This window comes from Myotis daubentonii, chromosome 2 (genome assembly GCF_963259705.1).
Source record: "Myotis daubentonii chromosome 2, mMyoDau2.1, whole genome shotgun sequence".
In the NCBI taxonomy this organism is placed as follows: Eukaryota; Metazoa; Chordata; class Mammalia; order Chiroptera; family Vespertilionidae; genus Myotis; species Myotis daubentonii.
The window spans coordinates 114,326,181-114,340,091 of record NC_081841.1 but is presented as its reverse complement, the minus strand read 5'-3'; the positions used below and the strand labels follow the sequence as shown (position 1 = coordinate 114,340,091).

The following is a 13,911-nucleotide window of genomic DNA, read 5'->3' as shown; positions in this document are numbered from 1 at the left end:
AGAGTTCAAAGAGTGTGTGACATTAAAGTTGTAAATATTTCATCACAAGCACTCTGAAAGTGTTTTTACTCTTAATGTGGTATACAGGGAGATACTAGAATAAGTTTAATCAATTTAGCAGTCATTGTTTGTATCAGTGTTGTTTTTATATCATGTTTTTATTGTTTTTATATCATGTTTTTGTTGTTTTTATATCATGTCTTTGTTGTTATATCATGTCTTTGTTGTTATATCATGTTGTTATTGTTTATTTATTAATAAATTTATATATTATTTTCATATACATTTTACTAATTTTCTTTAATCTCTGACACTTCTATGATAGAGAAAGGGCGAATAACAATATTAAAGTATTTCTTCTAATTAATTCCCTTTCAATGTGCATGAATTCGTGCACCAGGCCACTAGTTGGTGTATAAAAATGCTATGGATTTTTGGGTGGTAATTTGGTAGTCTGCTACATTTCTGAATTCATTTATTAAATCTAGTAGTTTTTTTGATGGAGTCTTTAGGGTTTTCTATGTATAATATCATATCATCTGTGAATAATGAGAGTTTTACTTTCTCCTTTCCAATTTGGATGTCTTTTATTTCTTCTTGTCTGATTGCTATGGCCAGGAGTTCCAAAGATATGTTGGACAAGAGTTGTGAAAGAGGGCAACCCTGTCTTGTTCCTGTTCTTAGGGGAAATGGTTTTAGTTTTTGCCCATTGAGTATGATGTTGGCTGTAGGTTTGTCATATATGGCCTGTAGTATGTTGAGGTATGATCCCTCCATTCCTACGTTGTTAAGAGTTTTTAGCAAAAAAGGGTGTTGGATTTTGTTGAATGCTTCTTCTGTATCAATTGATATGATCATGTGATTTTTGTCTTGCAATCTTTTTATGTGCTATATCACATTTATTGATTTGAGAATATTGTACCATCCTTGAATTCCCAGAATAAATCCCATGTGGTCATAATGTATGATCTTTTTAATGTATTGCTGGATTTGATTTGCTAAAATTTTGCTGAGGATTTTAGCATCTATGTGCTATTTCTTTGTCATGTCTTTATTTGGTTTTGGAATTAGGGTAATACTGGCCTCATAGACATAGTTTGGAAGTGTTCCTTCCTCTTAAATTTTTTGTAATAGCTTGAGGAAAATAAGTGTTAGTTCTTCTTTGAATATTTGGTAAAACTCCCCTGTGAATCCATCTGGACCATGGCTTTTGTTTGTTAGGAGTTTTTTGTCGTTGTTGTTGTTTTACTGCTTCAATTTCATCAGTAGTTATCGACCTATTCATGTTTTATGATTCTTCTGATTGAGTTTTGGAAGGTTGTATTTTTCTAAGAATATGTCCACTTCATCCAGGTTGTCTAGTTTATTGGAATAAAGTTGTTCTTAGTATTTTTTATGATCCTTTGTATTTCTGTGGGGTTAGATGTTACTTCACCTATTTAGTTTCTGATTTTGTTTATTTGGGCCCTCTCTCTTTGTTTCCTGATGAGTCAGGCTAGAGGTTCATCATGTTGCATTATTAAAGTAGTCTGTGGAATTTTTAAGGTCATTCATTCACAAATTTGGTGCTTTAAATTTTTGTTTTTTAGGTGGAAACAAGTTAACCAAGCAGCATTTTCACTTGAATTGGGCATGGATCTCCTTTGAAAAGGAATATTACCTGATCAATGAGGACTCCAAATTTCTAGATGTTGTTATTAAACGTAGAGGTTACTTGGGAGAGACTTCATTTATAAGTAAGTTTAATTTTCACTTCTGTCACAAAATCCCAGTTTTCTAGCAAAAGTTCAAAATTTTATAATGATTAAAATTTTTTTAGTTTACTGCTCTAGTTTTAAAGATTAGGCATATATTGACATTTAAATGTCCTTTAACTGCTAAAGAAAAACATGCCAAAAGTTTTATGTTGATATAAAATAACTTTACAAAACTGTCAGTAATCACCCATAAGTTAAAAAAATGTTAAATGTCTCTAGATCTTAAATAAGTGTGGGCAATTATGTAATTTATTTATAAGATACAAATGTGGAAATAACAGTGTAAAACATATGTGAAGGCTACTTCAATAATAAACAAAAAACTATTCAGTACCATATTAGCTATTAAAATATAATTTACTATTTGTTTATTGCATTTGAATGCTCACTAAAGTTTCAATAACCCCAACACTACATAAAAGCACTACATAGAAGATATATGTTGTGACTTTTCTTCAGAACCAACAGAAAAGTTTTAAATACTAATCATTTTCTGCTGCTTTGCCCTTTTGAATGAAACTGAGAGTCAAAATCAAGTTTCTAAAACTCCAGTTCAAGCTCACATTCAATTTTATGTAAGTGTAAAATAGGTTTTTTAACCAATAAGTATATCGGTAATTTTAGGCAGTAATATAGTTGGCACAAAATATTTGGTATATTGATAAAAAATAATAGCACCCCAAGCAATTATATATTTTCTGTACCATATTTTTATGTATATCTAGACTGATAGAATGTTCATAGGCAAAAGAGCTTTTATTGAGTGAAAGTATCAACTAAGATATGAATCTAGAAAAATTTTGGCAGAATAAAAAGTTGTAATTGTGTTTATGTCTTCAAAATGCTGTTTGGAAATTTTACTGGTCTATAAAATTAAAATGCCTTAAATAGTAGATCCCCATCCACACACATGAGCACACGCATACACACATCCTTGCCACAGTCACAATTCTCATCTGCCCCCCATAATTTCCCCTGATGTTCAGATACTGGATAATAATTATCCTGTAATTTAAAAATACTCTTTGTTTTGTAACTTTACAAGAGGGGTTTTCACACTATGCTCATCTTATTTTTTTTTTTTACTTTTTAATTTTTTTATTGATTTCAGAGAGAAAGGGACAGGGCGAGAGAGATAGAAACATCAATGATGAGAGAGAATCATTGATTGTCTGCCTCCTGCACGCCCCCAACCTGGGATTGAGCCCACAACCCCGGGCATGTTCCCTGACTGGGAATCAAACTGTAACTAACCTCCTGGTTCGTAGGTCAACGCTCAACCACTGAGCCATGCCAGCTGGGGTCTGCTGGCCTTTTAAGTTTCCTCTGAATCTAGGTGGGGTTGGTTTGCCTGCAGACCCATCCTGCAGCAAGGGCAGCTTTGCTTCCATCTTCTTTATTTGCATGTGCCTCTTCTTAGGCTGTCATTTACACTTTCTGTGTTTAACCTTCCTAGAGCATAGTGAATGCTTTATTGCTCTCTCTTTTAGAAGCATGTTCTCTGGACACACACATGTTCTGCAGAACAAGAATATGGTCCTGTCTTTCTTTTTGTCATTGAGAAATTAGTCTTCACTGTGCTTTGTGCTTAGAAATAAATCAGAGGAAAATTAGAGGAATAACTAAAAAACACAGTGCTTTAACAATTCTTTATAATTCCTTCATTTATTTGTATTTTACTTGAATTCTCACTCCTAATGAGTATATTTACTTATTCACTCACAAGTAGCCCATTGTAGCAATGGGAATGTTAATATTTGAAAAATATTTTTAAGCAATATTTTCAGATTTTCTCTCCATTGCTTTAAAAAAAAAAAAAAAAAGCTGAATGTTAAAATGTCAAACAAGAGTCTTTTTTTCTTGTGAAGTTATTTTTCCAATGCACTAATATTTTCTATGTGAGATCAACACCAGCAATTTTAAAAAAGTTTTATAACTCTGCTTGATTAACCTCACATGTTAATTAGTAACCTGAGGAGATAGGAAGTTGGAAAGACTTTTGTGTGCTGCCCATACCCATGAATCATGGGAGATAGTAATAGAATTCATGCTAGAACTGGAAATGAAAGTCAGATTAAAGTGAAAGGTAATCTCATAGGAGCTCTACAATGAATATGTTTTATGTTACTGTTCTACGACCTCCACTTTCATTTACGGACTTTTAGAATTAGATATTTTGCATTATAGCTAAAAGCAAAATATCACTTAACTTCTGGAACACAGTTAGTAAATTATAAATTACATGAAATTTATACATGTATTTTCTCAGAAATGATTATACATTTATAACCCATTAATAAATGCATAATTTCATTTCACAAAATGATTTGCATCAATGATCTTATTGCCACCAGTTATTGAACATTTACTAATAAAAGATACTTCATTAAGCACATTAAATACTTTTTCCTTTTACTCCTTAGAACAACCCTCTGTTCACTAACTCAATTAATGTTTTATTGAGTGCTTATTAAATGCCTGACACTTTATTAGGTTATGGACTATAAAGTGATAATAATGATAGTTAACATTTATTGAGCTCTTATTATGTGCCAGGCCTGATTCTCAATAACTTGCATAGGTAACCTCATGAGAAGAATGTCATTATATCCCTCATCACACAGATAAAGAAATAGAAAGGTTTTATGCCCACAGTTACACAGCTACTAAGAGACAGAACTGAGGTTGACTCCAGAGCTGACTCTCAACTATGACATATAGTGCTCTTACATTGTCTACAACTGAGGAAGTTAATAATTTGCCTATGATCCCAAAGCCCCCATGTGGCCAAGGTAAGATAAAAAAATCAGTTCTCTCATTCCAAAAGTACCTTGCATAACCTCCATGCCATTTTTTTTCCACATCAGAGAAAAAGGCTGAGTTGTAGCATCACTTAGTATATAAAAGTAATATGTTTGTTTCATAGTTAATACTCAATTTTTTTAAAAAAGCATACATTTAAACCAATTTATAAGCTTTTTTAATTTCCAGAGTTCTTTTTGCCCATCGAATAATATAATTTATATATATATATATATATATATATATATATATATATATATATATATAGTTTACCAGCTAAATATGTTTTATCTCCAAGGAAGGGCATTGTTTTGAACACTGAGTATGCTTGACTGTCTCATCTGCCACATTAGATTAAAGTGCGGACTAATATGTTTCCTCCAGAATCTTTATTAAAATGGGGCACCTATTTTACATAGAACCTTGTGGAGATATGAAGTCTGTAATATGTGTCTATCCACCCTTAGATTTTAATGCACATAGATTTACCTGGGGATCTTGCTAAAATGTTGATTCTGATTCAGTAGGCCTGGGGTTGGGCTGAGACTGCATTACTAACAATCTCCAAGATGTTGCTCATGCTGCTGGTCCGTGGACCATACTTTAAGTAACAAGATAGACTAGCACTGGCCTCATAGTAAATACTATATGTTAGTTATAAAAGGGGAATCTTTATTTTTCACCGAAAGCAAATTTAGCATTCCATCGTAGAAGTTCTAACACAAACTTAGCTTAAAGAATACTAGTATATAGTAAGCCCTGGGCTGGTGTGAGTTGGCGATTAGAGCAAGCATGTCAAACTCAAAGGCTAATACGTTCCAAATAAATGAGGTATGGGGCCTGCAGGAGGCGAGTTTGACATGCTTGGATTAGAGCATTGGCCTGAGCACTGGCGGGTCTGGGTTTGATTTCTGGTCAAGGGCATGTACCTGAGTTACAGGTTGGTTCCTGAGCCAGTTGAGGTTCATGCAGGAGGCAACCAGTCAATGTGCCCCTCTCACATTGATGTTCTCTCTCTTTCCCCTCTCCATCCCTCTCTTCCACTCTCTCTCTAAAAAGCAATGGAAAAACCTCGGATGAGAATTTTTTAAAAAAAGAATATATAGTGAAACCACAATGGGGCAAGAGTAGAATAGAATCATGAACACCTCCAGTGGAATACTTCCATTGTAGGAGCCACACCCAATTATCCATTTCATGGAATCAGAATGGGGTCTACTTTGCAGTGCATGATCAAGTGATATACAAAAAGTTAATGTGGAAAGCCTTAATAATTCAATTGAAAAATGAAACTAAGACAGTGATTTTATGATTCTGTGTAGGTATTGGCACAAGAGATGGAACTGCAGAAAAAGACAAAGATTTCAAAGGTAAAGCACAGAAACAAGTGCAGTTCAACCCAGGCCAGACCAGGGCCACATGGAAAGTGCACATCATGGCTGATAAGGAACATGAGCAGTCTGAGACTTTCCAGGTGGTTCTCTCAGAACCAGTGCTGGCAGCTCTGGAATTTCCCACGGTGACCACAGTGGAGATCATTGACCCAGGAGATGGTAAGATCTATTGTCAACTTGTGTTGCTGCTGTTGGTTGAGTTTTTATGACAAAATACTTTATAAAGAAAGTTTTAAATTCAATGTTTGGTCTTTCTATAAAGAGAAGTTTTTAGATTAATGTTTCAATAGTCTCAGATATGCTGATGGAAGAGGGAATGAGAAAACTAATGAAGGGAAGCTATATATTTTCAAGTAAATGGTGGGGGACGGGAGTGGGATGGAGGAGGGCGATGGGGGGGAAAAGGTGGACATATGTAATACTTTCAACAATAAAAATTTTAAAAAAGGAAAATACTAAAAAATAATTATAGGATTGTGAAAATTCTATAATTTTATCCTTTAGAACCAACATTATTTATCTAATTTTTCTTAAGTTAATTCATTAATTTTTAAGTCTTTTAAATGTCTTAAAAATGTCTTTTAAACAAATAATTTATGAATTAGACCATTTTTGAGTTGATTTGTTCTCTGTATTGAACTTAATTATTCAAGTTTCTTTCATATATTCACCAGCCAAAAATTTTCATTTGGCTATACATTTCCAGATTTGTTACATAATACCCACTCAACCAACTCCAACCCTTTGATGTTTTATATCATTGCTCTTAATCTCTAATAAATTACGTTTCTTGTCAATGCACACCCTTAGCTAATGTTGGTAGAAATAAACCTCACTGCTCTTATGTGTAATTTGACCTTTTCCCTCCTCCTGCTATATATCTACAGTCTTGGCTTGTCTCAATGCAGTCAAAAAAAAAAGGGGGAAAGGTAGACTGGCTTTTTGAAGGCTGGCATTTATAAAAAGCTTGGAAAGACTCTTCCAAAGCTGAACTCTTGTCAGAAACCAGATGTGACTTTCTTTTAAACTGCCAGCCTATTTTATTTAATCAGTCAGAAAACTCTTACTAGTAAATGTTCTATGAAGATACAATCTACTGAATACATGAAATGGATACATATGTGGAAACCTCTGGGTTAAAAAACTGAGTATAATTAAAGAGCGATGATAAGAGAACTGAAGCTCTCTGACTCTGTTTCTTTAACATTTCTGCCTTTAATAAATATGAAGTTCAATTACGTTTATAATTTTCATTAAGGAACACTTAGCATTTAGTCACATTAATTTTTCCTGTATTAACTAGGAATAAATAATTAAATTCTCTTCTGTTTCTGAGTTTTGGTTAAGTGCTAGCCTAATAGAGCTTCTCTCTTTTTAAAAAGCCCATAGGAGCTTTAATTTGTATAAACTGGCTTATTTGTTAGTTTGTTTAAAGTCATTTCTTGATATTTTATTTTCCAATTGGTATAATTGCCATACTTTACTATAAGGAATAAGACACTTAAACTCATCTGTGCCTTCCTATTTATAACTGCAGAGGAACACCCTATACCCATAAAAGATCTGAGAAGTGGGATATTAAAAACAAAATATATATACACAATAACACACACACACACACACACACACACACACACACATCCTATATAATAAAAGGGTAATATGCAAATTGACCCTAACAGTGGAACGACTGGTCATTATGACACACACTGACCACCAGGGGGACATCCTGCACTCCTCAGGGGGACCTCCACTCAGCCACAAGCCAGGCTGACGGCTGCAAGCGCAGCAGTGGTGGCAGGAGCCTCTCTCACCTCTTTGGCAGTGCTAAGGATGTCCAACTGTCAGCTTAGGCCCGCTCTGGACCTAAGCCGGCAGTTGGACATCCCCCAAGGGCTCCTGGGCTGCCAGAGGGATGTCTGATTTCCATCTCAGGCCTGAAATCCTGGGGAGTGGGCCTAAGCCAGCAGGTGGACATCCCCCAAGGGGTCCTGGACTGAGAGAGGGCACAGGCCAGGCTGAGGGACCCCCTCCACCCAAGTGCATGCATTTTCACGCACCAGGCCTCTAGTTCCTTATATAAAAGTAAAACTTTTCCATAATTTTATTTCATGTTTTGACTATCTAGTTATCTTAGAATTTTCTATATGAAGTTCAGCCCTCTTCATTCTCAGCCATGATCATCCCCATAATAACTGATAAGTGTTACATAATACCTGCTACATTCCATGACTTGTTGAAGACCATTGGTCTTGAAATTACAAGACTTGGGTTTGATTCCCAACTCTACCATTTCTAGTTGTATGACCTTAACCAAATAAAACAGCTTTTGTTTAGTTTCTTGGTGCACAAAATAAGAAAAATTATTCTCATGTTGTAGTATTCTTATGGAAGAGTTCTATAAAACATAAAGCACAATAAAAAATATTATTTCTAATATAAATATAATATTAGATTTTATTTTAAGAGATTAAATAATTCTTATTTCCACAAATGATCACTCTCTCAATTATCTCAAAATTTTGAATTTCTTTCTAAACTCTCTTGTAATTCTTCACATGTAAATTCACCAGCCCTAGGAACCATTATGCCTATAATCTCTCTCTCTCTTTGTGTATTAATTCCAGTATATTTTTTGAAATTTTTTAAATATATGCATTAAAAATGTATCCACCCTGACCGGTATAGTTCACTCAGTGGTTAGAGCATCAGTCTGCACACCAAGGGGTTGTAAGTTTGACTCCAAGTCAAGGGTATGTACCTGGGTTGCAGGCTTGATCTCCAGCCCTGGTCAAGGCACATACATGAGACAACCAATTAATGTTTCTTTCTCACATCAGTGTTTCTCTCTCTCTCTCTTTCTCTCTCTTCACCTCCCTCCCTCCCTCCCTTCCACTCTTTCTACAAAGCAATGAAAAAAATATCCTTGAGTGAGGATTAACAACAACAACAAATGTATCCAGCTCATACTTGTTCTGATTACACTACCTATTAGGAATACAAAGATAAGATACCATCCTTTTTATCAAAGATCATATGGTCTACTGGAAAAGAGAGACCTGTGAATAAGTGATTGCAACAAAATGTGATGTGGAATAACAAAGTATGAACAATGTGTTATGGGAGCAAGAAGATGGAATAAACAACTTTGCATTACTTTGGGCAGGGAACTGTTTTCATTTATTTGCCAGTTTATATAATTACAAGCAAGTACATCCTTTTCCCAATAGTTTACATAATCATAACTGGTATTGATAAGGATGATTGAAACTCACTGAGCAGGTACTATGTGCCACATATCGTGTTTAGCACATTATATACATTTTTTCATTCAGCCTTTTTTGCATCACTACCTTGTAGGCATATGTACCATTTTAGCCACTTTAATTGATGTTTATAGGGTGCTCTCATATGTGACAGGTTTTAGAACATTGGTTCACAAATTTAAGACCAAAAAATTACTTAACACAAACCCTCTACACATACACAGACACATATACAGACATGCATATGTCCTGGAGTCTCATACGTTCATAATTATACTCTTGTAATTCTATCTCTCCATTTATATTATTTAAATTACATATTTGTGATATAGGTAAAAATTTTCAATGACTATGAATTTTATTCAATACATAAGTTTCTATATTCACTGCAAAAATAATAATACACTTGGCTTATTTATTTAGCCTGAGGCAATACTCAGTGCTCATACGAATGCTCTGTAATACCTCTCATGCCTCCAGATATTTGTGATTCTCTAACTGGAAACCATGCTCTATAATCAATAGAGTCTACCCATCTTTAAAGACCGGGTCTAGTTATAATGTTTTCCTATATTATCTGTGCAAGAGCACACACAGCCTACCTCAAATAACAGACACTAATGAGAGCCTGGTACATTAATCCTCATCCCTGACTGCCCTAGGAGCCATTAATTAAGTAGAGCTAAATCTCCTGAACAGCCACATGCAGCTGTCACAGTCATTCTGATATTTGCCCCTCCCAATCAAGGATGGACCACCCAGGCACAGGCCAACTGTTGGAGGGGCTGGGAAACCCACATTTTTTTTCTAGAATATACATATTTTGTTGCATAAAAATAGAAAACTGAGACGAGGCTTTTCCTATTATTCAACAAAACGCTGAGATGTCACTGAAGAGGGAATGGACCATTCTTCCATGATCATGCGTATCAATAACTTCCTAGACAAATGGGTTTAGTCATTTATTGAGTAAATCATTAAATTCAGTTTCATCATAAATAAAAGACTGTGTGTAGTACAAAAAGGAAAAATTAGGATAAGAAGAGAACAGATTGCTGAGCAGAGATATTAACTTCTCTTTGTCATACCTCCCATGCTTCAGGATGTTTGTGGACCCCAGGTTCACACCTGTAGAAAATCTGCTACTTGTTGTCATGACCTTTACCTTGTTCTTTTGCCCTTCTCTATGGTGTTGTTATCCTCCCTTGTTTCAGTTTGATTCCAAAATTTCCATCCTTTACAAGTGCACATAGATAAGTTCAAGTTGAGAGGGGTTTTAAAGAGCATTAAGTGTTTAACTCATTTTCTGTATGAAGAACCTGAGAAATAGATCCATCCTTTAGTCTCTGCTCAAGACAAGTTTAGTTTTATTTGGTTTTCTTTAATATTAGCAGAGATAGGTAAAATTACTCTTCATTTGAGGGAGTGGGCACTCCTCTCTGAAATTCCATTAAATAGTAATAATTGTCTTCCATTAAAAATTGCTCTATAGCTAGGCTAGACTGCGATCAAAAGCAGACAACAGATTTCCATGAGAAATTTCAGGTTGCTATTCCTCATACTTTTCTTTTAAACTGAAACCCAGGATCAGCACAAGAAACAACCAAACCTGTAGAGAATTTTTATAAGAATTTATTTAGCTAAACTGATGACAATACTGGGAAACAAGATCTCATGTGCTATATAGAATGAGTTTTCTAGTTTATTTTTACACTTGAAATTAAGAAGGGAATGTGAGGAAAATTGCATAAAGGTGGGAGAAAGCAAGGTGAGCATTGGATTACAAGATAGTTACAAGATCATATGCTCTCTTGATGGTCATTAAGCTTCTGAAAGGTCTGAAAAAGAGGCATTTCAAAGGTGTGTTAACCCAGATGCACAGAAACAATGCACAGGGCTGGCTTAAGGAAAAGATAATCATTGTACTAAAGAAGTTATGTGCCTAAGATGTGACTACCCACCATGACCTGCCCAGGTAGAAATTTATGATCAGATCTACCTGTGAGGTTACTTTTTGGCAAGATTTGTTATAGAGCCTGGTTTTCATTTACAGTTTCCCTTTTTGGTCATAAATAAATTCATAGGATGAACTGATGACCAACTTTCTGATTGAATAGTGTGGTCTCACAGTGCTAGGAAGGCTCATTCCTAGGAATTATCAGTATCAACATTGTCTTGTTGAAACAGTGGACCACTGTGGAAGGGGTAATACCATAACCATGGGTTGTAAATTAAGGCCAAATTTTCCCCAAAAGAGAAATGGAAGGCAGTCAGATCTTATAGCCTTCATAACAAAAAAGACTCTGGATCATTTTATCCTGTAAAATATCATGATCTGAGTTTTGCCATCAGTCTCATTTTTCTGTATTTGGTATCTAGTATGACATTTACATAAGTCATAAAAAGAGTATTAACAGTTATTTTATGTAAGTATTAACAGTTATTTTATGTAACTTCAATAATCATTAACAGTTGGATTATATAGAAAAAAAATCAAAGAACAAGTATACCGCCGAAACCGGTTTGGCTCGGTGGATAGAGCGTCAGCCTGCGGACTGAGGGGTCCCAGGTTCGATTCCGGTCAAGGGCATGTACCTGGGTTGTGGGCACATCCCCAGTGGGGGATGTGCAAGAGGCAGCTGATCGATGTTTCTCTCTCATCGATGTTTCTAACTCTCTATCTCTCTCCCTTCCTCTCTGTAAAAAATCAATAAAATATATTTTTTTTAAAAAAAGAACAAGTATACTAACTATTATTATGACTCATATCATTAGCAGATAGGTAAAGGTAATCAAACAAAATAGCTTCTGAGTTCATCATCAAACCATAGATATAGAGTCCTTGTTGATGTCTTAGGATAGCGGTCTACCTCTGATGTCAGTGGCTTCTCATCCTACAGGAATTCTTGGTGTTCACTGTAGGTTGAGGTGAGTGTCAGAGATGGAGTAGATAGATGTCCATTCCTGGTTAATGTGAATCCATGATTTAACCCTTTGAAGTTTAGCTGCACATGGATTAGTTAGTAATATCTGATAAGGTCCCTTTGAAGGAGGTCGGAAAGAGTGCTTTTTAATTTTATTTTATGTCAATTCCAATAAACAAAGCTCCAGGTGGCAGTCAATGATTTTTAAAAACTTTGTCTCCTGGGAGCTCACAGTGAAAAGTGATTACCTATTCAGCATTTTCTTAAAGATGTCTCCTTTCAATAATGACATCGTATGAGTTCCTTTACCTAATTTAAATCCAGCTTAAATGCACTATTATACATGACGGAATGAAAAAAAAATAAAAACAAGAACAAAAAGTGGGGTTTTCCAGGGAACCTGGAAGAACCAAGTGGCCATCTTGGGTTTCCAATTACCCCAACTATTCATTCAACATACAATATACCCTAGAAGTTGTTTATCACTTATTTTACAATGTCTTTCATGCAATTTAACATTAAAAAGACATATATTTTGATCCCTGGCCAAAATGGCTAAATTGATTTGAGCATCGCCCCTTACACCGAAGGGTTGAGAGTTTGATTCCATGTTAGGGCACACACCCAGGTTGTGGGTTTGATACCTGGTAGGTAGGGGTGATTTTGGGAGACAACCAATAGATGTTTCTCTCTCACAGCAACGTTTCTCTCTCTGTCCCTCTCCCTTCCTTTCTAAAATAAATAAAAAAATATTTTGAGGAGTTTCAGGGACCTTTCTGAAACACTGCAAATTTACTCCTACATATATTGAGATTCTAACCCTTAAAACCAGAATATCTAATAAAAACTAAGAAGTAAACAATTAGCATCAAATTCTACTATTAGCATGGATTTATTTTTGTAAATGGGTAAAATATAACATTATATTTAATATTGATAACTTGGAAGACATGTCTGTTCTACTTAAACCAACATACTTTAAAAAGCTTTTATATACTAAGGATAAATTTTTGATCACATGAATTTGAAAAGCATTTGAATTAGTTTCTTATTTTTTTAATTTAAATTCTTTATTGTTGAAGTATTACATATGTCTCATTTTTCCCCCTAGTTTTATTTCTGAGAATTTTAAAATACCCAATCCTTTCAAACACTCACCTTTAAATTAAATTTAATAATACCATACAGTGATAAAAAATATATATATATCTCACAGTTACAACATATACATATAGAAATACACCGACAGACAAAAACAGGAACCTTTTAACCATGAGAAAACTCACTAGTTTATAAAGAACAATTGGATCCAAATTTTGTTTTGGAGGCATTTACAACTTAAATTTGTCCTTGACAAATCAAGTGTCAAATGGCCTTCTACCTATTGAAGTAAGGGCAATTATTTTTAATACCTCAGAGAATTGGGTTGACATCTAAATAACATCATAGGTTGATCCAGTTATCTAAATCCTGTTTTTGAAGCCTCAAGAGACTCACTAAATATGTTTTCCATTTTTCTGCCTAATTTTTAGCCAGCTTTTCCTAATCATGCACACAAAAGATTAGTTTAGAAGTGTCAAAGGATCCTCATCATGGCCATCTTGCAGTAGAATCAATGGGAGGCTTGTCAGCCTCAGAGGCACATTTCCTGTGTTACTTTTAGTTTTTTCTTTAAGATCTGCAGAGTCTGAAGAAACTTCTTGGGAAAACCGGTCCTTATATGCATTTCTCCAGATGAGTCAAAAGTGTTGGATATCTCTATAGAACT

The 13,911-nt window shown here is 34.7% G+C and overlaps 1 protein-coding gene across 1 annotated transcript in view; it reads left to right on the top strand.

The window, feature by feature from the left end:
• FREM2 (FRAS1 related extracellular matrix 2) overlaps positions 1–13,911 on the top strand; it is a 334,592-nt gene that overhangs the window by 117,580 nt on the left and 203,101 nt on the right. The window contains exons 3-4 of the mRNA XM_059684337.1: positions 1,590–1,736; positions 5,882–6,112. Of these exons, the coding sequence (XP_059540320.1) occupies positions 1,590–1,736; positions 5,882–6,112 (378 nt within the window). The remainder of the gene's footprint in view (positions 1–1,589; positions 1,737–5,881; positions 6,113–13,911) is intronic.